Source organism: Carlito syrichta, unplaced genomic scaffold (genome assembly GCF_000164805.1).
Source record: "Carlito syrichta isolate Samal-C Ts95f unplaced genomic scaffold, Tarsius_syrichta-2.0.1 Scaffold307930, whole genome shotgun sequence".
Lineage (NCBI taxonomy): Eukaryota > Metazoa > Chordata > Mammalia > Primates > Tarsiidae > Carlito > Carlito syrichta.
In genome coordinates, this window is record NW_007252026.1 from 1,181,219 (window position 1) to 1,208,265 (window position 27,047).

Genomic DNA, 27,047 nt, shown 5'->3' on the forward strand with positions numbered 1-27,047 from the left:
GGTCGAGGCTGCAGTGGCCGGGAGCGGCCACTGCACTCCAGTCTGGGCAGCAGAGTGAGACTCCAACTCAAAAAACAAAAAAGAAAGAAAAGTCTAAAATCTGTCTTTCATTTTGCAAGCCAGACAAAATAATAAACCTACTGTGTTGGTAATTTTATTTTTGAGAAAAAGTATAGCCCTTTGGAGAAGAAAGAGAACGCTTTCCAACAACTTTTTGAGAGAGAACACATAGCTACAAACTTTATAAATCCAAGTGCCACAGAAGTTTGAAAGACAGAGCTCTCCAATGGCCAAAAGCCAAAACTTAATGTCAGGAGTCTAATAAATGGCACAGTGTTGGTAGTTCTGCAGCACAAACAAGCAAAGACATCAGATGTGCCTGAACAAAGCGTAGGGTTTCTGACTAGCTATACCAAGTTTGCTTACGAGGGCAGGGCAGCCTTCCCAGTGTGGGGAGACAAGCAGCTAGGGAGCCCAGGACTGTTCACTACTCCACACCACTTCCCCGTCCGAGCCACTGTGTTTCCCACTAGGATGACTGCGGTAGCCTCCTTCCTACCCCCTTATCCCCAGAGATTGTGCTCCTTTGAGAATTATTGGGGGAAAAAGTGAAACGCGATCCCATGTAGTAGGCCTAAAAGACACAGAGATTTAAAATAGAAAAGACAAGAAAATTAGAGAAACTGTCCACCACTAAAACGCTGGACTAACAAGGAGTTTCCAGAAAGAGGAAAGAGAAAATTGGCAGGTAATGACGATAGAAATGATACAACAAAAGTACCCAGAACTGAAGGGCACAGGTCTTCCGATGGAAAGGGCCTTGCTGAAGGCCTGGGCAAGGCAGCCTTTGGGAAAATGGGACATAGGTAAAGCGTCAGCAGACAGCATATCACTGTCACTCAATGCCAACCTTGTAAGAGGAAGAAAAAGACAGCCTCTCAGAGAAAAAGAAGTTGTTTTCAACATAGGGTTTTCTACTCAAACAAATTATCAGTCAAGCATAAAACAGATTAGAGACTTTTTTCCAGACACACAAAGCTTCTCAATCCTCTTCTCTTGTCTTCCCTTCTCAAGAATGTGCTCTAGGACGAGCCCCATTCAAATAAGGGATAACCAAGAAGGAGGAGTAACGGATACAGGCAGCAGGAACTCAACACAGGAAGGTGGCTGAATGGGGTTTACAGAATGAGGAAACAGCAAAGTCCCCAAGAAAGCCGGGCTCGGTGGCTCAGCCTGTAATCCCGCGCTTTGGGAGGCTGAGGTGAGTGGATTGCCTGAGCCCGTGGGTCCAAGATCCACCTGGGCAAATTGGCGAGACCTCATTTCTACCATAAATCAAAAAAAATTTAGCTGAGTGTGGTAGTGCGTGCCTGTAGTTCCAGCTACTTGAAAGGCTGAGGCGGGAGGATTGCCGGAGCCCAGCAGGTCGAGGGTGCAGTGACCGGGAGCAGCTATTGCACTCCAGGCTGGGTGACAGAGTGAGACTCCAACTCAAAAAAAAACAAAACAAAAAGTCCCCGGGTAAAAGTTCTGCAGCAATCTCAGAGAGCGATTCAGACCATGTGTAGAATCAACTGATTTTAAAAAACAGACACTTTTTTAAAAAGTGTGAACATCTAAAAAACAACCTTCGTACTATGGTTACACATAAAGATTATAATGATCATTCCTTACATGTGTAGAATTCTTCACAGTTTACAAAGAATAAATACGGGACATTGGAAAGATCACAGCATATGGTTGTTTTAAAAGCCTGTGTAAAAGCCCCAGCATCAGAGGTGTGGTGACGTTTTGTCAGGCATCATATTTTAATCCTACAGCAGCCTGTGGGTGGGCAGGAAGGTCAGGTGCTATGGTCCTCATCTTTCACATAAGAAAGCAAAGTCTCGGAGTGGCTGTGTGACTTGCAGCCACTAAATGGGAGAACCAAGGTTCAAGCAAAGGTGGATCTTCTGCCTTCTAGTCCGGGCCTTCACATGTCCCATGAATAAAGTGGAAGAAATAATTAAAATAAATAGGATCATAGTCAACTAACATAAATAGCTCTAAAAAAGATACGGGAAAAACCGACCCGGAGGTGAATGCCACAATCCTAATGTTTAGCTAGTTACCTGTTGATAAACTGATAAGTATTCCCACGAATAACACCACCAGTGTCCCGAGAGTGCTGAAGTACAGATAGGACAGAGAATACCAGTTATCCATCAGTGGAGTCCTAGGAAAGAGCAGACACACACCTGTCAGGGTCGGGTCATGCTGCCAGCAACTACCAGTATGTGTCCACGATTCTCATGGCGAGGTCAAACATAACATTTAATGATGTTTTAACATTATACTCTGCTATCCTGATCTTACCTTCTTGGACCGGGAATTCAAAGCATAACTTCATCTGGACCACATACTAAAATACAGAAGTGTCATGTTTATGCAGGCACCTCTGTGTCATGTCCCAGACACTGCTCTTGTGATTGCAGAGTCAGTCATAAACGAGGAGCGAGGCGCCTGCCCACATAAAGCTTCCATTCTAAAGACAGAGTAAATACCATAAACATAGTAACTTCCCCTGGTGAGAAGTGCTGTAAGGAAAACAAAGCAAGAGGACGGGTGACTGACAGGGCAGACAGGGAGGAGTCATGCTGCCATGAGTGGTCAGAGGACAGCCCTGGGAAGAAATGACATTTGACCTGAGACCCGAATAACAAAGTCCTTGAGGAAAGCATCCCAGAGACAGAAACATCTCCTGGCCAGAGTGGGTCCATTTTAAGAGGAAGACAATGAGTCCTGATCCCAAAGAAATGATCCTCTCATGGTATAATTCTAGACCAACTGGTACTGGGGCATTCCTCAGGATATCCATGGGGTTTGTGACTTCAGGCTGGACATGTATAGATCAATGAAACAAAGTCCTGCCCTCAACCACTCTGTGCAATGGAACACGCCTCTACCCACAGATCCACACCATTTCATTAAATCACACAACTCAGCAGCCAGAAACTCAAAAGCATATGGTGCAAACGAGACCACCAGAAGGAGGAGCACACCTGCCACTCACAGCCGGTGCTCTGAAGATTTGGAGTCTTTAACTAAACTAGTTGCCATGATTCAACATATTTAGAGAATTGTAGCCCTTGGTCAGTAAAGGCTATACTTCAAAGACTTCATGAGCAATATTCTTTTATAATTGTGCTTTTAGTTTTTAAAGTTTTTCAAAGACAATTTTGCATGTAGCTGGAGCTGGTATTTGGTAGAGCTTACCTGTAACAGAGCATTTTTCCATTAATATTCAAGTCTTCTCTGAATATTAATGAAGTCCAGGAGGACATTTATATAGAAATTAAGAAAATATGGTATTTTTTGCTGTTGTTGAATAAAATATAGCCAGCCACATGGGTTCTACCCATTTCCGAATTAGGCAAAATCACACTGTTATAGGCAAGACAAAAGCAACTGGAGTTTTCTACCCATCACATAAAGTTTTAGCATATGATATTGTCAAACCCAATTCAATACTTTTTAATGAGATCTGCCAAGGAGAGCCAGAAACGTCACATGTTGATTTTTATGCTGTGCTAAGTGAGCTATAGGCTCTTAAAAAATCTTGGGCAAAAAATTATTGTGCATATAATTAACAATATTGTACTGAATATTTGGAAATGTGTTATGAAGGCAGATGTGAAATGCTCTTATCATAAAAGGAAAAACAAATTAAAAAACAAAAGTTGGCAAGGGCCTGGAGAAACTTTTAAAGATTATGGATAAGTTGATGGCCTTGCTTGTGACGATGGGTTTATGGGTATATATTCATCTCTAGACACATCAAATTTATACATTAAGTATGCATAGCCTTTTATGTCAATTGTAGCTCAATAAATTGATTTTAAAAATACCTTTCAGTTTTGTGCATTTGAAAAGCACTAGTAGAAAAGGGCACTTCTGTGGTTGTCATCAAGTCTGTCCCGTTGTACGTGCTGTTACAGCCATAGGTTTCAAGTGGCAGTGGCAACGTTCTCTCAGGAAGTGGAGGATAAAGCTGAGATCCAATTCCAACCCATAAAGAAATGGCAAATCCAGTCATCAGACCAACAAGTGCTCCCTGCAAAACAAGAGTGCTTGTAAAAGAAAAGTATCACAGTTTGCTTTGAGATAGAAATTAATGTTAGAAAGTCAACTTCAACATGGTGCAACATTATAAAACCCACAAGAGCATAAACATTCAGTTCTCTCCCAAGACAGTATTTGGCCAATAAACATGTACTGAATACATAAATGAATAAATGAATGAGAGGGCGGGAAGGAGAGGGGAAGGAGGAAGGCTACTACCAGGGTAGGTGGACAATCTGCTGGTGGAAAGCTCAGATATGGTTAAAAAGAATTTTTTTAAGTACTTCCAGTGGCAGGAAAAATAGCATGTTATTACCCCCAAAAAGGACATGTTGGTTTAGCCAGCTACAGTTTTCTGGAGGCAATTCATAAGGCAACAAATATCAAAAACCACAGGTTGATTCTTTTTTTTCCCAGACACTCAGCAAACCACTATGCATTTTATCACACACAGAGTCTAATTGGAGCTTTAACTTGATCACAAACCAGGCGAAGTGGGACCTGGGACCAAAGGTAGGCTCAACTTTACCTGTTTGATGACCATGTAACTACCTAATCCTGAATTGTACCCCACATCTTAAAAAAAAAAGTTTTAATGTATTGGGATGGACCCCACAAACCAATCTCTTTCATGGTGATTAATTTCTACCAAACTAGATTTTCATGTGATATTTCTGTACATACATTATAGTTTTTCCTAAACTTCACCTTTGTAGCAAGAACTGAACCAGTGGACTTTTTCCTGGTTTTCAGAGAAATAATTTCTATCTCACTTATTCTAAATAAGGTTTAGTAACTTCTAAGCATAGACATGTCTATGTAGAGGAAAAGAGATATTATCTCTTTCTGGATAATATTCTCAATCACAATCAGCCCGTTGGGGCTAGACCACTTCATGGGAGCTACAGTCTTAAGTAACAGAGGAAGAAATTCCTTGGCCAAGTTGGGAAAGACCTTACTGCTTCTCTTGGCCTGGTCGCCCTTAAGTTTCTCACATGTGAGCCTTCTGATCATTTTCTGTTAATTTTTAAGAAGGGCAACTAGATAAATGCAGAAAACATGTGGCTCCTTTAGTTGTATTGGGAACATTTAAAATGGCATTGTATGGCTCTGGAAGTTTCCACTGAGTTTCACACATGCAGGGTCCTGGGCATAGAACTTCATCGGACACTCCACCAAAGTTAACAGGAGTAATTTATCACGCATCACCAATGACACATCTCAAAGGTCCCATATCTTAACAATTGAGAAAAAAGCTCAGATCCGCTCCCGTGTTTGGGGATGTCACCTTACACATGTTCCTTCTTGATACTTACAGCTGAGTTGGCAAAGGGAACCAAAATGCCCAAAGCAAACATGCCCATAAGTGGTCCACCAACCATGCCGAATATGCTGAGTGCCGCCTGCAAAAGTAACACCAAGTCAGGAATTAGCAATCTCAAACACAAGTGAAAGTGCTTCAAAGTCATTGCATCAAGATGATGACCTAAAGTATTCAGTCTTCTCAGTTTTATTCATGGCAGCCTTGTCACTGGCAAAGAGGTAGTTAGAACTTGGCATCTTCTGCTTCTCCATCTCAAGCATCCATCTGTTCCTTCAGGTACCCTCCAAAAAGGCAGCACAGTGCAAAGAAGACAAGGAATCTTAAGACAATGGGAGATCCTGCATGAATGCATCCGCCAAGAATGATGCCCCTCCTCTCAGTTTTGCTCCTGCAGCTGCTTACCCATCACAGCTCCTTTGTGCTTTGACAGCCTCAAAATCCTACTCAAAAGATTCCATAGTATGACTAAGTGACATGAGATGATGATGAAACCCACCTGCTATTCCCGATTTGGTTCACTAAAGATGGAACTAGAATGAAGAATATGATTTTTTTTTAAATTATCAAATCATGTAGAAGTAGGTTTAAAATCTAATTGGATAATTTCAAACTTTACTTTGATGCAGAGATGCTAAATCCATGAAGTGAAAAAGACTTCCAATGAGAAGGAAGCACAAGGGGCTGCAAAACAGAAACCTTGAAGAGACGGGTATTCCAAGTAGACAAATGCTTCATTTTTAAGAATGGACAGGGGAAAAAAAAAAAGAATGGACAGAACCATAAAAGAAGGATCAGGAAATTGCTGATTTGTCCACAGAAGAAGGGGCTTGATAGAACAGAGTGAATGAGTCAAAGAGTAAGTATCAAGTCAAGGAAATATTAGAGGGCACAGACTACGGCCGATGGTTTAAGAAAGAAAGTCTACCACATGGGCCAGGACAGGAGCATGCTACTGAGGAGAGAGAATGAATGTTGAGGTGAACGGAGACTTGGATATGATCCCGAGTTAGACCACAGTGGAGTCCAATAGGAAGGGAGGTGGACTCCACCACAAGATGCCAAAGAAGTCACATGGCCCACAAAGTAAGTGTCGACAGTGTCATCTGCATGCCCGTGATAGCGAAATAGGAAGATGCCCCAAAAAGGATCTGTCAGGGGAAACCTTTGTTAGAGATGGAGCTTGGATTTCTGAGGACTCTACTGGAATAACGCACTGTGTGTGACCAGGCCAGAGTTGACTTGTGAGGAAGGGGAATGAACCCCAGCAAGAGTTCCAGGCAATCATCGGACGGTGGAGAAAGCACATGCAAGGCACATTTGTTGGTTATGGGTTGGGAGTTTTGGGTGAGCTCTGAGCTTCTGGACCTAATTCATTCACTCATAGAATCAGGGAAGAAATCAAACTCTTAACAACCAATAGGCACTAAGCAACAGACCACTAGAATGAATCCCGCCTTAGGACCAACCCAGGATCCCAAAGGATTCCTGTCCTGCTCAGCATCTGATGTTTCTGGATCCTATGGAGTCCAGTAATCTCAGAGAAAGAGCCCAAGTGACCAGAGAAATTTCAGGCACTCCTGAAATTGGGGTGTCACAGAAGTGTATATTAGTGAACCCACCCATAAGCGCGTATACGCAGGTTAAACTGGGTCAAAGCCGACTTGTCCTGGCACTGCAGCAGGCCCCAGATATTTGGTGCAGAGTTGAACAACAATGTCTCAGTCCTTGCCTTCATGAAATCATAGGCTATTTAGTGAAACAGACATTACATAAATAACTGCAATAAAGTATGCTGATGGAGATGATAAAGTACACAGTGCTCTTGGAAACATTTAGCAGAAGGAAATGCAAATGTATCCAGGTAGGAGAAATGGCTCTTTGGATAAATAATGTTTAAGTTGGAAGGTGAAGAATAAATAAGTTTTATAGTTGATGAACAGAGGGGAAGACACTCCAGGCAAGAGAAGAGTCCATGCACAGGCTGGCGGAAGGAAGGCCGCGAGGAAGGAGAGGCTGTTCTCAGGATGGGCCTGTCCTCTCCATCCCACAGAAGCAGGAGGGAACTCGCCAACACAAAAATGTTCCCTAATAAAAAAAAAGTTAGCGAATGCCACAGGAGATGAAGGATCCTTCAGATAAACAAACTAATGTTTAAGAATGAATTTAGGAGCCGGGCTCAGTGGCTCAGCCTGTAATCCCACGCCTTGGGAGGCTGAGGTGAGTGGACTGCCTGAGCCCGCGGGTTCGAGACCCGCCTGGGCAACTTGGCGAGACCTCATTGCTACAATAAATCAAAAAATTAGCCGGCGTGGTAGCGCGCACCTGTAGTTCCAGCTACTTGGATGGCTGAGGCGGAAGGATCGCCAGAGCCCAACGGGTGGAGGCTGCGGTGGCCGGGAGCAGCCACTGCACTCCAGTCTGGGCAGCAGAGTGAGACTCCAACTCAAAAAAAAAAAAAGAATGAATTTAGGTGTGTCTACTTCTGAGAAGATGGAATAGACATACTTTTCTCTATTCCTCCTGCTAACAAAACTAAACACCCTGGGCATTACATATAAAACAAACATGAGAAGATTCTGAAGGTGGAGAGAGGCAGACTGGCTGGGGACCTGGGGACCTGGGGACCTGAAGCCCTGAAGAGTGACACAGTGGTGAGTCCTCGGAGTCTTCCTTTTGCTTCCTGTATCCCAGTCTCAGAGGTAAAGGGACCAGTGGAAAGGGCAACAGGCACAGACTAACACAGTTACAAGCCCCCACAAAAGCTCTCTAGCCACAGGACCAGAAAAGGAGCAGCCTGGAAAGACTGAGAACGTAGACAACGGCTCCATTCCAGCCAAACCCCACACAGTCATGGTGCCCCACCCACGCCCACGCCAGCACAGGCCAAGCAGGGGCCCTGGGTTCCAATCACCCAGGCTGTAACAAGCCAGTCCTTGGGCTCCCTGCTGGGTCATGTCCTAGGAGGCCTAGTGGAGAATCACAACCATCACCACTGCCCAGCAGTCACAGAGTCACTCTGCCATGGTGTCAGTGGAGATCACCCTGTCGTGCTCAGGGGTTTAGGTGGTCCTAGTTAACCAGCTCCCCAGGACAACCTCTCCCCTTGGTTAACTCTGCATCAAAGATGAGTCTTGGACCCATCTGTGGCTCCAGCAGCTTACTCTGGCCGTGCTCTTCCAAGACAGATCGCAAGAGCAGGGTTGGGGCCAGATATAGCCAGGGGTCAGATGATCCACTAACTGGGAGAATCTTCGTACAGAACTAGTTCTTGGAATCTGGAGGTTCATTCCTCCTCTCTCACACCTGTCTTCAGCTCCCAGACTTTTCTTTCATAAAGGTAGTTTACGCTGTTCTTGTAAGAGTAACCTTTGTCCTAAGGCTTGTGAAAGCTGCATCTGTGCTGAGGTGACCTGTCTCCCAGAATCCCTGGGCCAGGGTTGGAGAACCTAGACAAGGTTGTGCCACGTTGCTAAGTAATACATGGAATTGGCCCAGCAAGTCACTGGAGTGGGATTAACGGCTCTCATGAATCCTGTAGCCACAATATGTCTCATAGTATACAACACTCGATCCCTGGCTCTGAAGGGTGGGTAATTGAGAGACTGGCATGCTTGAACATGCACACCACAGTCAGGCCAATCTCGAGGCACAGACCTTTTGCAGGAAGGTGAGGAGAGGGTGGTGTCCTCAGAACATCAGGTGGGAACCGAAATGCATCGTCACAGAGAGGATAGAGTAGGCATAGTGTCCAGTTGAGCAATGAAGGGAGGAAAGGAGAGTGGAGTTCACCCAAAGTTCTGGGCAGACTTTCAATAGTGAGGGAAGAGTAGATGCCAGGCAGTGGCCAGGGCTGGGCTGGATGGAGTGGCTGAGAGGGTGGGAGAAGGTATGTCCAACAGGCTGGTGCTGGAGTGGCCAAAATGACCCTGTGGTGCGGGCTGTTGGTCACCTCAGTGCCGAGTCATCGGCAAGTCGGTCTGGAGAAGCTGCAGTGGGACGTGGAATGTCATGCCACCTACAGCAGCAGCAAGAGGCAGTGGACACTCAGCTACATGGGCACATACGAGGAGAGGAGCGGGCTTGGTGGATGCGGCTTGGGGTTGCCTGATTGCAGAGTGATGGCAGGTCGGAGCGACACAAATGGCCCAGGAGGAAGCAGAACAGCGGTGAGGGCTGGGGCGCTGTGTCCCCAGGGGGTGATGCCGAAGATGCAAAATCTTGACCTTGGAGATGGGCCGATCAAGCCAGAGTTGTGAATCTCGCTCAGCCCGGGAGGCCCCCAGGCACAAAGGCGGCATGGAGTGTCTCCAGCAGCTGCAGCCATAGGAATGTGGTGGAGGGGGCCCGTGAGACCCCTAGACACAGGCACCCCGATGGTTTTGCCAGGTGGGACGTAGTCGGGGTGGGTGGGACAGTCTGTGAGCCATCCTGGGCACAGGACAGGAATGGTAACAGGGAAGGTGTCTTGCAGGAGGTGGAAGTTGGGACTCAGTCATCCAGTCGGGCGGGGGGACCACGTCAGCATCACTCTGGGGGCACTCAGGAGGCTGTGGGGTGGGAGCCAATGTGGAGCCCTGATTTCAGCACAGCTGCCAGCAACGGCCACTCTGGCCTTGCTCTGGAGGGCTGGATGGGGCCCGAACTGTGTGTCATGGGCCTGGGACGGCTGGAGCAGGGAGCCCGGCGCTAGATGTCTGGCGGCCAGGTGAGGGATGGTGGGTGGGGTAGACAGATCCTTTGTTGGACGGTCGTACCTCAGCATTTTCCAGGGTGTTGAGGACCTGCAGAGCTTGACTAATTTCCAGGGCTGTGGCCACCAAGGCCAGGAGAGCTGGCTTGGCCTGTGGGGGGAGCCTCCCTACTTCAAAACAACTGGAAAGCATCTGGGCACAGGTGTCCCACTCCTGGCTCTCCCAGGCATTACACACCACCTATCAGGTACCCTGGACAGCTGGGCAGTACCTCTCTCATTGGGTCCCCACTTCAGTCAAGAGCAGGCTCTGGGTTGGGCCCAGTGGCTCAGCCTGTCGTCCCAGCACTTTTGGAGGCCGAGGCAAGTGGATTGCCTGAGCCTACAGGTTCGAGATCCTGCCCGGGCAACTTGGCAAGACCTCATCTCAACAATTAAAAAAACAAAAATTAACCAGGCATGGTAGCACATGCCTGTAGGTCTGGCTACTTGGAAGGCTGAGGTGGAAGGATTGCCAGAGCCCAGCCGTGAGTATGCCACTGCACTCTAGACTGGGTGACAGAGTGAGACTCCAACTCAAAAAAAAAAAAAGAGCAGGCTCTGAATTTGTCTGCATCAGACACAGCCTCCTCGTGGACCCTCCGTGGTGTCTGGGCTGCCAGGGGTGGAGGTGGTAGCTGCTCTCTTCGCTATGTACCAGGTAATGACCGGCAACACCTGCATGCTGCCAGTGGTCACTGGTCCCTCAGGACCAGCATCCGTAGCTCACAGGACTCGGATCAGCCAGGTGGAGTGATGGGACTCAGATGAGCCCGTGGGACTCGGGCATGTTGCTTTTGGCCTGCTGCTAGCAATACCCAGGAGGCATTGCGGGTGGAGCACATCCCTGGGAAGCCCTGCTCTCTCCATGGAGTGCATCAAGAGACAGGGAAAGCAGCCATGTGCTCTTCACTGATTGTTATGGACTTTGCTGGTACGGTTTGTCTAAGGATCTGTTGGGGGGCCTTCTTCTAACTACTGGTGGGCGGCAGCAACACTCAAGTCTTCTGCAGACAAGCCTTGCCTTCGCCTTCTCAGTCTGTGGTGTCATGATGCCAAGTTCCTCGGGGTGAGGAGTAACTCTCCAAAGCAGGGGCTCTTCAAGCCAGGGGCACCCCACCTGTGTTGGTACCTTTCTCTTCGGGGAAGCCTGTTCCTCCTTACTAGAGGCCAGAGCGTTGTTGTTTCTCTTGTTTGTTTTGTTTTTATTAGGAGTTTCACTCTGTTGCCCAGGCTAGAGTGCAGTGACACAATCACAGCTACCACAGTCTTGATCTCCTGGGTTCAGGCAATCCTTCTGCCTCAGTCTTCCAAGTAGCTGGGACTAGAGGTGCAAGCCACCATGCATGGCTTTTTTTTAAATTGTAGATATGAGATCTCACCATGTTGCCCATGCTGGTCTCGAACTCCTGGGCTCAGGCAATCCCAAATTTGACAAGAGACTTGAGTCTGCAGATTCGAGGAAGCCGAACAACCTCAAAGAAATGCATGCCAAGACACATCATAGTTAAACTAAAGCCAAAAATAAAAAATCCTGAGCACAGCCAGAGAAAAATGACTTTCTACCTGCAGGGGAAAACAAATAGAGTAGCAGCTAAGTTTGCATCAGAAATAGTAAAGAACAAAAGAAAGTGGCAAAATATTTTTCAACTGCTGGTATAAAAATAAGAATAATAACTAGCAACTCAGAATTCTATGGGCAGCAAAAATATTCTTTGGAAATAGAGGAGAAAAATCACAACATTTTAAGATAAAAGAAAGCGAAGAGAATTTGGTGACAGCACATCTATGCTAAAAGAATGACTAAAGGAAGCTCTTTAAACAGAAGGGATATGATAAAATGCAGGAACCCTAAAATATCAGGAAGGAAGAAGAACACAGTAACAAAAATATGAAAAAATATAATGGGCTTTCTTTCTCCTTTGAGTTTTCTAAATTATGTCTGACAGTTCAAGTAAAAATTATAACACTGTCTGATGTGATTCTGAATGCATATGGAGGAAATATTTAAGACAATGGTATCATAAACAATGACAGGCAAAAGAACATAAAGGTAAAAGAAATATTTAAGACAATGGTATCATAAACAATGAAAGGTAAAAGGTGGGGTTTCTATACTTTACTTGAACTGGTAAAATGACAAAACCAGTACACTAATAAGCTATAATTATTTTATGTACTACATATACGAATCACTAAAAATATTATACAAAAAGATTAACTCAAAACAATATAGATAATCAAAATGGAATTCTAAAAATTATTCAAGTATCCATAGGAAGGCAGAAAAAAGAAAACAGAACGAATAAACAAACATGACAGACTTAAGCCCTAATATACCAATAATTACATTAAATATGAATGGTCTAAATTCACCAATGAAAAGACAGAAATTAGCAGAGTAGATTTTTTTTAAAAACCCAACTATGTGCTGTCTACAAGAAAATTCACTTCAAATGTAGGCACGTTCAAAGTAAAGGAATGGAAAAGATATATCATGCAACCATCAATAAAAGAAAAGCTGGAATAACTCTATTAATATCAGATAAATTAGACTCCAGAGCAAAGAAAATTATCAGACAGATAAGGACACTGTACAATAATAAAAAGTTTTATCCTTCAAGAAGACAACCTTAAATGCATAGGCACCAACCAACAGAGCTGCAAAACACCTGGGGCAAAAACTGGTACAACTAAAATAGACAAATACATATTTATAACTGAAGAACTCACTACCCCCTCATAATATCTGACAAAATAACTAAACAGAAAATCAGCAAGGACATAAGAACTCAACAACACCATCAACAAACAGGATTTAATTTATATTTATAGAACATTCTACCTAACAATAGAAGAATACACATTCTTTTAAAGTATTCATAGAACATATACCAAAACACTCTATCCTGGGCCATAAAACAGACCTCAACAAGAACTGAAATCACACAGAGAGTATTCTTTAATTACAGCAGGTTCAAAATAGAAATCAATAACAGAAATGTAGTAGGAAAATCTTCAAAAACTTATAAACTAACACACTTCTAAATAATCCAACATTATTTACAAGTGTGGAGTCAAAATGATGTCTCAAAGAAAATGTAAAAATACATTCATCAAAATGAAAACAAAAGTTCAAGATATCAAAAGTTGTGGTACACAGCTAACCAAGTGCTGAGAAGGAAATTTTCAGCAATAAATGCACACATGAAAAAAGGGGAGATTCAAATCAATAATACAAGGTCCCACCTCAAGAAGAGTAAAATAAACCCAAAGCAAGAAGAAAGGAAATAATGAAGATGAAAATAAAAATCAATTATTGAAAACAAACCAAAAAACCCCACAAAAAATGCCAATGAAAAAAGAAGCTTGTTCTATGAAAATGTTAATAAAATTGACAGGCCTCTAGCAAGACTGGAAAAACATAAATTACCAATATAAGGAATAAAACAGGGCTATCACTATAGACCCTACAGACAGCAAAAGGATGTTATGGAAATATTATAAACAACTATATACATATAAATTTGATAAATAAAATAGAGCAGTTACTCAAAAACAGAAACTATCACAATTCATCCAATATGAAACAGATAATTTGATAGCTATAGAGCTGTTAAGAAAATTAAATTCGTAACTTTAAAATTCAAAATGAAAATCTAGGCTCAGATATTTTCAGTAAAATAGTCTATCTAATAATTTAGGAAAACTGACACCAATTTTACACAATCTCTTCCAGACAACAGAAAATATAATTTTTCCCAATTTATTTTATGAAGCTAGTATGATCCTGCAACACAGAGAAAGAGAGAGTGCCACTACAGATCAATACCCCTCATGAATATAGATGCAAAAATTCTTAACAAAATATTAGCAGATAGAATTCAACAATATAAAAAAATAACTATACACTATGACCAAATTAGGTTTTATTCCAGGCATGCAAGGCAGGCTCAGCATTCAAAAACAAATCAATGTCATCTACCATGTTAACAGGTGAAACAAGAAAGTCACATGATCATATCAATTGATACAGAAAAAAATTTTTACAAAATTCAACACTCATTTACAATGAAAACTCTCAGGAAAACAGAAATAGAGGGGAATGTGAATTGCGAGATCCCCATTCATATTAGGGAGGTAGGTAGGATTTCCATTCTCACCACTCCTATTCAAAATGATGTGGAAGGTGAAGCCAGAGCAATAAGGAAATAAAAGGCATATATACAGTTCATAAAGAAAGAAATAACACTGCCCTTGTTTGAAGATGACATGATTGTTTATGTAGAGTATTCCAATGAATATACCAACACAAAGAAACCTATCAGGACTAATAAGTGAGTTCAGTAAGGTTACAGAATACAAGGTAAATGCAAACAAATCAATTTTATTTCTATATATTAGCAATGAACACATAGAAACCAATATAAAAAACACAATATGATTTACACTCACGAAAAAAAATACTTAGGTGTAAATCTAACTAAGCATTTACAGGGCCTGAATACTGAGAGCTACACAATGGTGTTGAAAAAAAAAGTCAGAGGAGAGTTAAATAAATAGACATATCATGTTCATGTTTTAGGAAATTCAACATAGTAAATGTCATCTCTCCTCAAATGGATAAACAGGATTAAGGCAGTCAAAATTTAAGGAATATTTTTTTGCAGACAAGATTATTCTACACTTCATAGGAAAAGGCAAAATAACTAAAATAGCTAAAACAACACTGAGCAATAAGAATAAAGTGGCAGGAATCAATTGACCTGATTTTGAGACTTACTATAACGATACAGAAATCCAAACAGTGTCGTACTGGCAGAAGCATAGACACATAAATAAGTGGAACAGAATGAATCCAGAAATGGACCCACACAAATATGCCCAAGACATTTTCGACAAAGGTGCAAAGGCAAGTAAGTAGAACAAAGTTTTTTCCACAAATGGTGTGGCTTGGAAATCCATTGAGGGAAAATGAATGTCAACCTGAGTCTCACACCTTCCACAAAAATTAGCTCCAAATGGATTGCAGACAAATATGAAATGTCAAACTCTAAAACTTGTTGGAAAGAAAAACAGACAAAACTCTTCAGGATCCAGAAGCAGGTAAAGTTCTTAGACTCCACACCAAAAACACAATCCATAGAGGAGCCAATGGATGAACTGGACTTCATCAAAACTAAAATTTTTCTCTGTGAAAGACCCTGTGCAGAGCATAAGAAGACAAACTACAGAGAGAGAAAATATCTGAAAACCACATTTGACCAAGAGCTGGTATACAGAACACCAGATTTATCTGTAATACTCAAAACCGGAAACAATCCATAGGTCGTTCATCAGGTGAGCATTTAAATAAACTGGGGTACACCCATACTAGAGAATACTATCCAACAATACAAAGGAACAAACGACGGATACAGGCAACAACCTGGATGAATCTCCAGAGAATTATGCTGAGTGGAAAGAGTTACATACTAGGTTATTCCATTCATGTAACACTCTTGACCTGAAAAAATTGTAGAGATGGGGAGCAGATGAGTGGTTGCCAGGAGTTAAGGTGGGAGCAGGGGCAGGAGGGATGTGGGTGCAACCACAAGAGGGCAATGGGGGAGGGAGGGTCCTTTTAGTGATGGAACAGTCCTGTATCTTGACTTTACCAGTGTCGATACCCAGGATGTGATCTTACATTATCAAGATGTTACCACTAGAAGATGTTACCTTGAGGGAAACTGATTCAAGGGCATACAAGATCTCTCTGCATACAACTGTATGTAAATCAACAATTATCTCAAAATAGAAAGCTTAATTTAAAAAAGTTGTAAAGACTATAATCATCTCTGCCCCTTGATATGTCTATGCATAGATATATATATATTGAGAGCTATTTGGAAAGGTGGTCGCATCAACATTTAAAAAAAGAATGTGGTGACTGTGACTTAAACCTCTAGGTCAGCTCTCACCTGTAACAAAGCGCCCATTACCGACGCCAGCGCAGCCATTCCGATACACAGGGCTCCATACAGCACACCTAGGTGAATGAAAGAAAAGCCAATGTAAAACCCAGACCCAGAGAATTAGAATTCTCAATAGAAGAAGCCACTACACCTTTGAGTCAGAGTGAATAATATTACTGTGGTAACGAACACATAGCTCAGAGCCAGTGAGAAAGGAGAGGGCTGTTCCCTCCTGGCCAGCAGGACAAACAAGCCTTTGCACTGTGTCCCAGGATTAGTTACAGTGGTACGTTATATAAGGAAAGAATTCCGAGATTTTCAAACTAAGAGCTAGATTGTGTTATGAATCTAATCCTCCATAAATGCTTAGATATCATGGAAGGCCTAAGGTCTCTGTTTTCAGCCTGCCAGAAATAGAACACAGCTCAGTCCTGCTCTGTGCAGCAAGACAGGGGAAGGAAGTCCTAAACATCAGAAATTAGAGCCTTCTGACTGCAAGCATTGGTTTCTTTGGAAGGTGGCAATCCACACCCAGGGGTGTTTGGGAACTGTAAGCCCCTTCATAATCTTCATCAGTGTCTCCAAGCCTTTCCTACTAAACTAGCAAGAGAAGGAGTTTCCCCCTTCTGCCATACTTGCCCCAGATTTCTTTATAGAAATTCTCAAGTCACCACTGGTGGTCAGATTATGGATTTTTTTTTTCTCTTTTGTGAACTTTCAGTATTTTCCAACTTTTCTCCAGGTACATGTATTACTTTTTAAATTATATGAAATATTATGCAAAAATTTGTTTTTAGAGTTCCATTCAGCAAAACTCACCTAAAATCAGTTTATATCATCTATATCATTTCCCACATCCATAAAGGGGAAATCTGCTCATCGTCAAATTATTGCCTTCTTAATGCTGTGCGATTTCTGACGGTGAAAGGCAGTAGATGGTTTATTTTCATAAAATGGAAAGAAGTCTGCTAATGTGACCAAAAGCACGTACTAGGAAGCAGATGTGACCAAAAGCTCATTAGAAAGGGTGTGATGATAGTCACATCATCTTAGGAAAAATAAAACTTAGAAACAAGGAAGCTAAAGCCCTCCAAACAAATATCAACAAGTACTTATTTTAAATTTATTTGGACCAAAACTGCTTAGGCGACATCTGGGAGAGATCATGAGCCCGTAATCCTCCATCAATGAGGAACTGGAGGAGGGATTTGCACACTAGATGGTTGTTCGATTGCTCTGGATGTTCCTGCCCACCAGACACCCAGTCCTGCAAGACCATCATCAAGGTCTCGTTTCTGCCGCACTCCATGTCTCTATGTCCATCCTTTGATTTTGGACGGGTGAGTTTGTTTCTCACAACTGGGGGTTCACCCAGGATACTCTGCATCTGTGGGAGGGGAACCCCAGCAGAGGGGGAGATGTGTTCCACCCGATTTTGGTTGGCCTACTCTGCTTGGGCATCTCGGTCACTCATGGAAACGCAGATAAGCCCGAGACTATTGTTCCAGAGGCAGCAGAAGCCACACAAAGGGAAAAAAAAATAAAGCAGACACCGTGGCAACCAGGCAACCTCATGCATGAACCAAGGTAGGAATAATTGGTCTATAAATACTGACTTGGTGGTTGGGCGTGTGTGTGACTGACATGTATCACAGATACGAAGCAAGTCCTGATCCGTGGTTCCATCCTCTCACAAGAGAAACAGCTGGAGACAGATGAAGTGAAACTCAGGGTGCACAAGAAACCTCCATGGGGGAGTGGAATTGAGTGCATAGGTAAGCTCAGGCACGAGCATCAACCAGGGAATATGAGAAACTCCTAGTAAGTGGGGTTGAGTATTCAAGTCAGCTGAGAATGGGGAACAAAAATTCCAGGCCTAGGAAACACAAAAAAGATGGAGATAAAGATTATCTCCCTAACATTACCCTGGACAGTCCATTGGGGGAAATGTTGAGGTCCTGGGTGAGGTCCTTGTGCCAAGAACAAGGGGAATGGTCAGGAGGGCTGCAACATCCACATGGAAATGGGAACGCCCTCCAGTCGAGCAAAAATACCCAAATGTAGATCATGGGTGGGATGATAATGATCAAGAGAACAGGAAAAAAATGCAGGATCTGAGGGGGCTGATAATTAAGGGAGTCAGAGAATCAGCCCCGAGGTCTCAGGATGTCTCTAAGGCTTTTGCAGGTCAACGAGAGAAGGAAAAAACTCCAACTGTCCATCAGAGACCTGGTAAGAATGAACCTGATAACACTCCAGGTGAATATTAGGACACTGGAACCCAAATTAATTTCTTATTACCACAGGTGCCAGCCGTTTGGTTCTGACCATCCACGTTGTAATTATAAATTATGCAGTCCAAATAGTTAACCTGCAAATATAGGGTTAAACAGAGATTTCTAAACTCCATATATTTCTCTCTTTTCAGTTTGCTTTGAATCTGCTAGTAACTAAGCCACAGGTGTTGAGATAAGCTCACTGTTTCAAGGTTAAATAGAAAATTTTTGTTTTTCTTATACAGTTCAGCCAGTTCCAACTAAAATGCAAACATTGAAAACTCACTTAAAAGTGAAGAAAAAGGGTCTTTAAAAAATAATTAGACAGGAAATAACTTTAAATAATAACTAGCCTGACCTAAGATCTCAGCTTACATAAGTAATTAAGCAAACGGCTATAAATGAATAAAGGGAAATATGAATAAGACAATGCTTATTGGTAAGCTCTTCATGTGATTTGAAAATCTTAAAATTGTTTAGAAGTTCGTTAAGTGTCTGGGCTACTTTCAATTAAGAAAGAGTTATAACATGGAAAAATGTTTTTAAAATTATAAAAAGGGTCTCATCTATAAAATACTAATATCTAACAAACAGCTTAGAATTTCTTATTCCTAGGTTTTCTTATTCCTAAAATTTTAGGATACTGTATATAATCTGAAGATTATTTAAAAGGTTATTTATTTAAAAATGGAAATAAATCTAACTAAGACAGAGAGATGTAAAAAGAGTTATGGATATAAAGGTGTATTTTTGGTAAGAAAAGTTATAAAGGAAAGAGAACAATTTTGCATATGAAAGAATTTTGTGTAATAAAATTTTGCCCTAAAGTTAAATGATTATTTAGGAAAGACGGAAATATAGGGCAAAACAGAGAGTCCAAGCATGTCGTCAATGGTATATGAAAGTCAGGATAAAGTTCATGAAGGGGAATTTCTGAAAGAAATCTTGGTATACGATTAAGTTGGTTATAACTTTTTCTCCAGTTCTAACTGCAGTTATGGCTTGAAAGGTTTTTAATTACTTAGAAAACTGAGCTTTAAAAGGATTGAAGTTTTTTATATCATGTTGTATAGAAAAACATCTTGTATGGTACATTTTTGTCCTATAGTAAAATGGCTGGTTATTAAAAAAAAAAGAAAGAAAGTATAGGACAAAAATAAAAGGTTCAAGCATGTTAAAAATGATATAAATATGTCAAAAATGGTATGTTAAAGATTTGTGAAAAAAAGCAACTTACAATGACCTATAATCCTGTGTTATAACATTACGCTTTTAAAAATTGTAATTCTTAAACTCTTCAAGTTCTTATTTCAGTCTCTCTAGGGTGGGGTAAAAAAACAAGCATCAGAAGCCACATCTATCCCATACCCTCCTCCTGAACTGCTTGCAGACCAGCCTGGAGACCTGGTACTAATTAAGTCCTTAAAGAGAGATCAACTTCAGTCCAGCTGGGAAGACCCCTGTCAAGTACTCCTGACCACTGAGACCGCCATACAGACCTCAGAAAAGGGTTGGACTCATTATACACGTGTAAAGGTGGGATGTGTACAAGGTGCCCAGAAAACCTAACTATAAAGTTTAATGCTTGTCAAGTTTTACCTTGTGGAGATTAAACAAAAAATCAGAGGCAGTTCTCACAGGTAAATGAATATCTCTGTCCTAAGCATATCTCAAGTAATCAGGAACCTCCCTGTCCTAGTAGGGGGGATGTATGGTGGACCACGCAGCACCAGGGGTAGACTGCTGCTACTCCATTTGGAGATCCTAGGGGATGGGATTGTTTACAACCCAAATATAAAGAGTCACAAACTCTAGTAATCGAAGCAGGTTATGAAGACACCAATGCCTGGGCAAAATGGGTTAAATATTCAGCGCTTGCTTTAAATGAGTGATTGCTATGCATGTGCTGCAGGATGGGCACAGGCGCAGGTAGTCCCGTTTCCCCCTTGGCTGGGACACAGACCTCACTGGGATGAATTGCATGATGGCTCTAAACCAGGATGAGGATGCCTGGAGGAATGAGGCTTGTAAGAGCCTGTCCCTGCTTTCCCCTATATTGCAGAGGTCAGATACGAGGGCAGTCCCCTCTTTCTCCATAGGGATGGTGAACCAATCCTCTTGCCTCTCCGGGCAGAGGGTTCAGGGAACCTATGGGAGACCTCATGACCTGCGCCCAAGCCTGAACTGTCTCTGGTGAGTCTAACGGCAACTTCTCTAACTTGCACATCCCCCAAGTGGATGTTTGGTAGGAATTGGGGAGGGAAAAGCCTGCGTGACTTGTTGCCATCCAACTGGACCGGGATTTGTGCATTGGCCCAACTGGCCATTCCATTTACCCTGGCATTCTGTCCCACATCCGAGAATACTCAAGACACCTCACCGATTTCAGAGAGCACTACAAGGATCATTTAACTCAAATGTGCACATTAACTCCATAGGGGCCCCCGGGGGAGTCCCTAATAAATTCAAGGCTAGAAACCAGATAGCTACATGGTTTAAGTCTGTACTCTTTTGGTGGTCTACTGTTAACAAAAATGTAGTTTGGATTAATTACATTTATTATCATCAGCAAAGATTCATCAAGTATACTAGGGATGAATTGGATGCTGCCAACAGGATGGCCTGGGAGAATAAAATAGCATTAAACATAATGTTAGCAAAAAAGGGGGGAGTTTGTGATATGTTGGGGAAAAAAATGCTGCATTTTCATTCCAAATAACACTGCCCCAGACAGGACAGTCACTAAGGCATTATAGGTGTTGACAATCCTGGCCAATGAATTGGCTAAAAACTCTGTGTCAACGATCCTTTTACAGACTGGCTAGATGGGTGGTTTGAAAAATAAAAAAGGTATGATTGCCTCTGTCTTAACATCTCTTGTTATAATTGCAGGAATTTGAACCATTGTTGGGTGCTGTGTTATCCCTTGCATGAGGGGCCTGGCTCAAAGGTTCATTACACAAAATAACCCTTTACTCTTACATAAAATGAAAATAAATCAAATGAAAGAAAAAAACAGGAGGGAACTGTGAAAGACAATAGATGATTTATTTTCATAAAATGAAAAGAAGTTTGCTAATGTGACCAAAAACGCGTACTAGGAAGCAGACATGACCAAAAGCTCATTAGAAAGGGAGGCATGATGATAGTCATACCGTCTTAGGGAAAATAAAACTTAGAAATAAGGAAGCTAAAGCCCTCCAAACAAACAGCAACAAGTACTTATTTTAAACTTATTTGGACCAAAACTGCTTAGGCAATGTCCAGGAGAGATTGTGACCCTGTAATCTTTGACCAATGAGTAACTGGGGAGGGACTTGTATGCTAGAAGATAAATTGCTTGTTGTAAATGTTCTGGGTGTGCAAGGAGACCATCATTAAAGTCTCGCTTCTGCTGCACTCCATGTCTCTACATCCATCCTTTGATTTTGGATGGGTGAGTTCATTTCTCACATATCTTACTTACACTGGAACTCACAGCTGTGTTAAATATGTTGCGTAATCTCACTGCACCTGAATGGAAAACCTTGCATTGATTTTTTTTTCAAAGAGCTCTTGTTGCAATGATTTGTATACCTTTCAATCTTAGCACAAATATTATTTCCAACATATTCAGTTTGATTCTTCTCCATGGTATAGGTCATAAATAATCATTAAGGTTTTTGGTATTCAATGTTATTGGAAGCATATTTTCAAATCATCTGACACGTTCTTCTCCATGATGTCTTTGCTGCATATCCCTCAAGATTATGATTTCATAGAACCCTTCAAAATGAATGAAAATCTCATTCAAATGAGCAGAGGCGATGTAACATCTTCAGCAGCATCATTCCAGGAGCCCCAGCTAGTGCGTCTTGAGTTTTGTTTTGGGTCAAGTCTCACTCTGTTGCCTAGGCAGGAGTGCAGTGGCATGATCACAGCTCACCACAACCTTGACCTGCTGGGCTCAGGCAATCCTTCCTCCTCAAACTCCCAAGTAGCCGGGACTACAGGTGTGTGCCACCATACCCAGCCAATTTTTTTATTTGTTTGTAGAGACAAAGTCTTGCTATGGTACCCAGGCTGGTCTCGAACTCCTGAGCTCAAGTAAATCTCTTGCCTCACCTTCCAAATTGTTGGGATTACAGGCGTGAGTCACCATGCCAGATCCTCTTGTTTTATATGTATCATCTCAAAACCTCATAATGACCCTGTGAGGTGTTTCTGTGGCACTTTTTCCATATACTTGTTCATATGCTTGTTGTGTTTCCTCAAGACTATCAGCTAGCAAGTTGATGAAGTGAGATTGGGTTCATCTGGCTTCAAGAGCATCTATTCGTTCTGCTAAACCACATGGCTTCAATTAGCCTGCAATGAACCTGTCTAAACACTCTCCAGGAAACACTGTATTATTCTGAAATTATGCACTAGAATTAAAATGATGCGTTGCTATTTAAATTTAGGGAGCCCTAAGGAATGTAAATTAAGTACTTATTCCAGGCTACAGTCATGGCAATTATATACAGAATTGTGGCTCCAAATAGAGACTCATTTACTAATTCTTTGACAGTCTATCAGTATTATGGATTGAGGTTAAAGAATCCTTTTCAAAAAACAAATGTGTTAGTCATTCATTCCAAAACGCCTCGGATGTAGAATGAAGAATGAAGTAACCCAGCAAGATTTCGAGTCAGGTATTACACTGGGGACATCTGGGAATGGGGGAACCCTTAAACCTTTCCACTAAAGCTAGCATTTTACCCCTGCTAAGTTTTTATAATCTAAAAACAGAAGTTGGAAATTCCTTGCACAATATTATAGAACTTGTCCAGGATAGTGTACGTGAGCAGAAAGAATAATCAAGATCAGTCAGAAATCATACTACTCTTTGTTACTGTTAATTCATACACACAGAACATGTACCTAAAACTGACAGTGTCCTTTCAGGTAATCCAGAAAAGTGTGGCTCTTAGTGCCAAACTAAGGATATTTCTTACAACTGTGCACTGAAGTTGAAAAGAAAAAGAGTTGAATTTTTACAAGTGTGTGGCTAATAATTTAACACAAATTAGAATAGGAAGAAGGTAGAAATGAAGGATAGCCAAATAGGACCCCTGGAAATCATCCCTTGTGGTCCACTGACAATCATTTAGATGTCTCCCACCTCTGGATTGCACACATGATCATGTCGCGTCAAGTCACAGGCACACACATACAGAAGCACACTCACACTCAGAGATTCTCACTTGACGTCTCTGGTGGAAAAGAATCTCCGGTGTCTCAAAAAAATCATCTCTCTGCACTAAAATGGAATTGTGGAAACCGATGCTTACTCATTCCTTGGGAAACCCAAGACAGAGACCGTTCTGAGAGGGACCTGAAGCGAGGTTTGATGAGGTCTTCCACAGTCACGGCTGCCAAGGCGTTAATACTGGAGGACACTGTGCTGTGGGGAAAACAGAGCTTTGATCTGTCACATGTCACCTTGAGTCATATTTTAAGTTGGAATTAGAAAAAACGGCCACTTTTAAAACATAACCAGATTTCTACTATGTTATTTTTAATGATCATGGCACCCCCTTCCTGGAAACTGTTATCATCCAAGAATGACTCAGGCAACACCTATAGGCTTGACAGTAAAAGAGAAAGGATGTGTCAATGTTGCTGCCATTTTGCAGTGAAGACTCAGGTCACTCAATATTACTGTATACATAGTTTTCTCTGGGCAGAAAGAACTGTCATAAACCCTCACTAATATATGCCATAAATATCAGCAATATTAATTTCCAGATCCTGGCCAGCACACACCGTACATGTGACCATAATAATTCTCTTGAGTGAACACAAGAAGCAAATGCAATGAATTTGTTTTGTTTTTTTGTTTGAGTTGGAGTCATACTCCGTCGCCCAGACTGGAGTGCAGTGGCACGCTCCCGGCCACCGCAGTCTCAATCTGCTGGGCTCTGGCAATCCTTCCGCCTCAGCCTTCCGAGTAGCTGGAACTACAGGCATGCGCTACCAAGCCCGGCTGATTTTTTGATTTATTGTAGAGACGAGGTCTCGCCAAGTTGCCCAGGTGGGTCTTGAACCCATGGGCTCAGGCAATCCACTCACCTTGGCCTCCCAAAGCGCTGGGATTACAGGCTGAGCCACCGAGCCCAGCCTCAATGAATATGTGAAGTTACAAACCCAAGGTTCTCTGGGCGGTGTTCATTAATCAACATGTAGATGGAAGACGAAATTCTCATTTTCCAGCTAACCATGTTTAACCGCATGTGTGTTTTGAACCAGGACCATGGGCACCCAGTTTTGAAAACTGGTGGAAGCTGCCATCAACTGATCATCATTGTGTGACCTAATGGGATATATATATGAGGGTGCCTTCACAGGCAAGGACCTTGTTAAAAGTGATGCCTGCTGACCACATGATGCTAGCCACCAAGAAGGGCAGAACACAGAGAAGATGCTGACCACATGCAGAAGACTGCCTGCTTTGGGCCACTGCACCCATGCCCAGAATTCAGCTTTCTCTCCCAAGGAATCTAATAATAAAAGAAACATCCCAACAGGTAAACCATGTGTTATTAGAGTCATAGTTCATACCTTAATGTTCCACTGTAAGCACAGGCCACAAAAAGTCCAGGAAGGCCTGGATAATCTTGCAGAATGTCCAGGACCAAATAGGGCATGAGCTGAAAAATTCCAAAATTTACTCCTGAGTTCTATTTGCTACGGAGTAAAATTAATTGTCTCATTCACCTAATGCTCTTCAGGAACTGACAGAAGCTATTTTACACAAAAACTGAAATTTCCAGATACATCAAACTCTAACTGCCAACAGTTAAAGAAGCCATCATAGTAGTTAAGTAAAAAGTCAGTGGATTCAGAATGATACAGCTTTTGTTGCTGAACTTCTTTGAGCTTCAGCCTCATCATCTACAAAACAGTGGTAATAATACTGACCTAATAGGGCTACTGTAAAAGTTAAATTCAACAATCCATGTCAAGCTCCTAATATCGCTATGGAATATAAATGTTCAATACAAAGTAGTTGTTATTTTTTGAAATACTGTAACAAGTCTTTTGTTGGAAACCTTAAGAAACTTCATTTTAAATTAATTTATGTTTATTTACTAGAATATTCTCTGAATATAAAGTAATTATGCCTGTAGAATCATGTTTACCAAAAGCTGTATCAAGAGCTATAAATAAAAGTAGTGACAGAGGCATAAGATAAAAAGGCAAAGTTTGACAAAAATCTGTGATAAGAAATGTAAAAATTTAGATACCAGGTATTTACCACATTCTTATTTAACATGAAGTAATTTGTGGATCTATAATAAGTCATTGCTAAAGAAATATTTTACACACTCTTGTGCTTAAATAAGCAGCATTCACTTAATTTTACTTGATGACTCATGGTCATTTTGTGAACCTCAGTCACTGTCCAGGCCTGAAGATGTCATTTTAGCTGCATATCAGGCAAATAAATATTAAATAAGGTTAATCAAGGGTGTGACAGTGTCACAAGGAGGGCTTTCTGCAAAATCAGTATCCAAATCAAGAGTCCTAAGTAGGCAATTTTCCAGAAGGGTGTCTCTCATCTGCACTGAAACATTATTGATTCCTTCTTTCACAGCACTGAGTAGATGGCATGTCCTGCCTTACCAACTCCCACGCCTCTTAGATTTCATCAAATAACAGTGTGTTGATGGAATATGGAAGAACTTCCTCCATTATCAAAAAGATCTGTGTTGAGTAGTTTTAGGAATGCTTTCTTCACTTTCTCCAAAGCTTAGTAATTCTTTATTCTCAGAAAAGGAGAATAGCACTTATCGTTATATGGGACCAAGGGCCAATTTTCCCAAGATACCATAAAAATTTAAATTTTAAGGATGCCTTGGCTCAGGCCTGTCATTACAGCACTTTGGGAGGAGGAGGATGGAGAATGGCTTGAGGCCAGGAGTTCAAGGCCAGCCTGGGCAACACAGCGAGGCCCAGTCTCCAGACAAACAAAATAAAATTTTAAATTAAAAAAAAATTTTTAAGTTTAAATTTTAAAAATATTCCACACATAAAGCAAAAGTAAAGTTTCATCCATAGTGTTATAACAAGGCCCCAAATCCTCTACCCTTTCATCAACTTTCTAAAAAACCTTCAGGTGATCTTTCCATAGCTGAGAAGTTTCCTCAGGTACGGGTAGAATCAGTGAGATAAGACTGGTAGACTGGAAAACAGTAAACTCTGTTGAGGCACCAGCACGAGCCCTGCATCTGGGGGGTGAACAGCAGCAGAGGGCAGCAGAAACATATCCTAGCTCTCCTGAGGGTGAGGCTCTGACATGCTTTTCCATTGTCTTATTTGCATTGTATTCCCAGGGAAATGTTCATTGCATTAACTCATTAGTTAACACAGTCCTGGGAGCTAAACTAAGGATCTGCCAAGACACAGAGAACGGCACAGTGGACCCTGGGGACTCAAAAGGGGGAGGGGCGAGGGGGTGGAGGGAGCAAAAATCACCGACTGGGGAGCAATGTACACAGGTGGGGGTTTTGGCTGTACTTAACGCCCAGACCAAAAATTACTTTTAACCCCTAAAGCTATTGAAATAAAGGAGAATAGCAGGGCTCGGTGGCTCAGCCTGTAATCCCGCACCTTTGGGAGGCTGAGGCGAGTGGATTGCC

The 27,047-nt window shown here is 42.0% G+C and overlaps 1 protein-coding gene across 1 annotated transcript in view; it reads right to left on the reverse strand.

Annotated features, from left to right (window-relative positions):
- SLC5A8 (solute carrier family 5 member 8) overlaps positions 1 to 27,047 on the reverse strand; it is a 57,306-nt gene that overhangs the window by 2,437 nt on the left and 27,822 nt on the right. Inside the window, exons 8-13 of the mRNA XM_008064697.1 lie at positions 24,967 to 25,055; positions 23,697 to 23,809; positions 16,115 to 16,182; positions 5,418 to 5,504; positions 3,888 to 4,093; positions 2,112 to 2,215 (exon numbers count right to left, since the gene is read on the reverse strand). Of these exons, the coding sequence (XP_008062888.1) occupies positions 2,112 to 2,215; positions 3,888 to 4,093; positions 5,418 to 5,504; positions 16,115 to 16,182; positions 23,697 to 23,809; positions 24,967 to 25,055 (667 nt within the window). The remainder of the gene's footprint in view (positions 1 to 2,111; positions 2,216 to 3,887; positions 4,094 to 5,417; positions 5,505 to 16,114; positions 16,183 to 23,696; positions 23,810 to 24,966; positions 25,056 to 27,047) is intronic.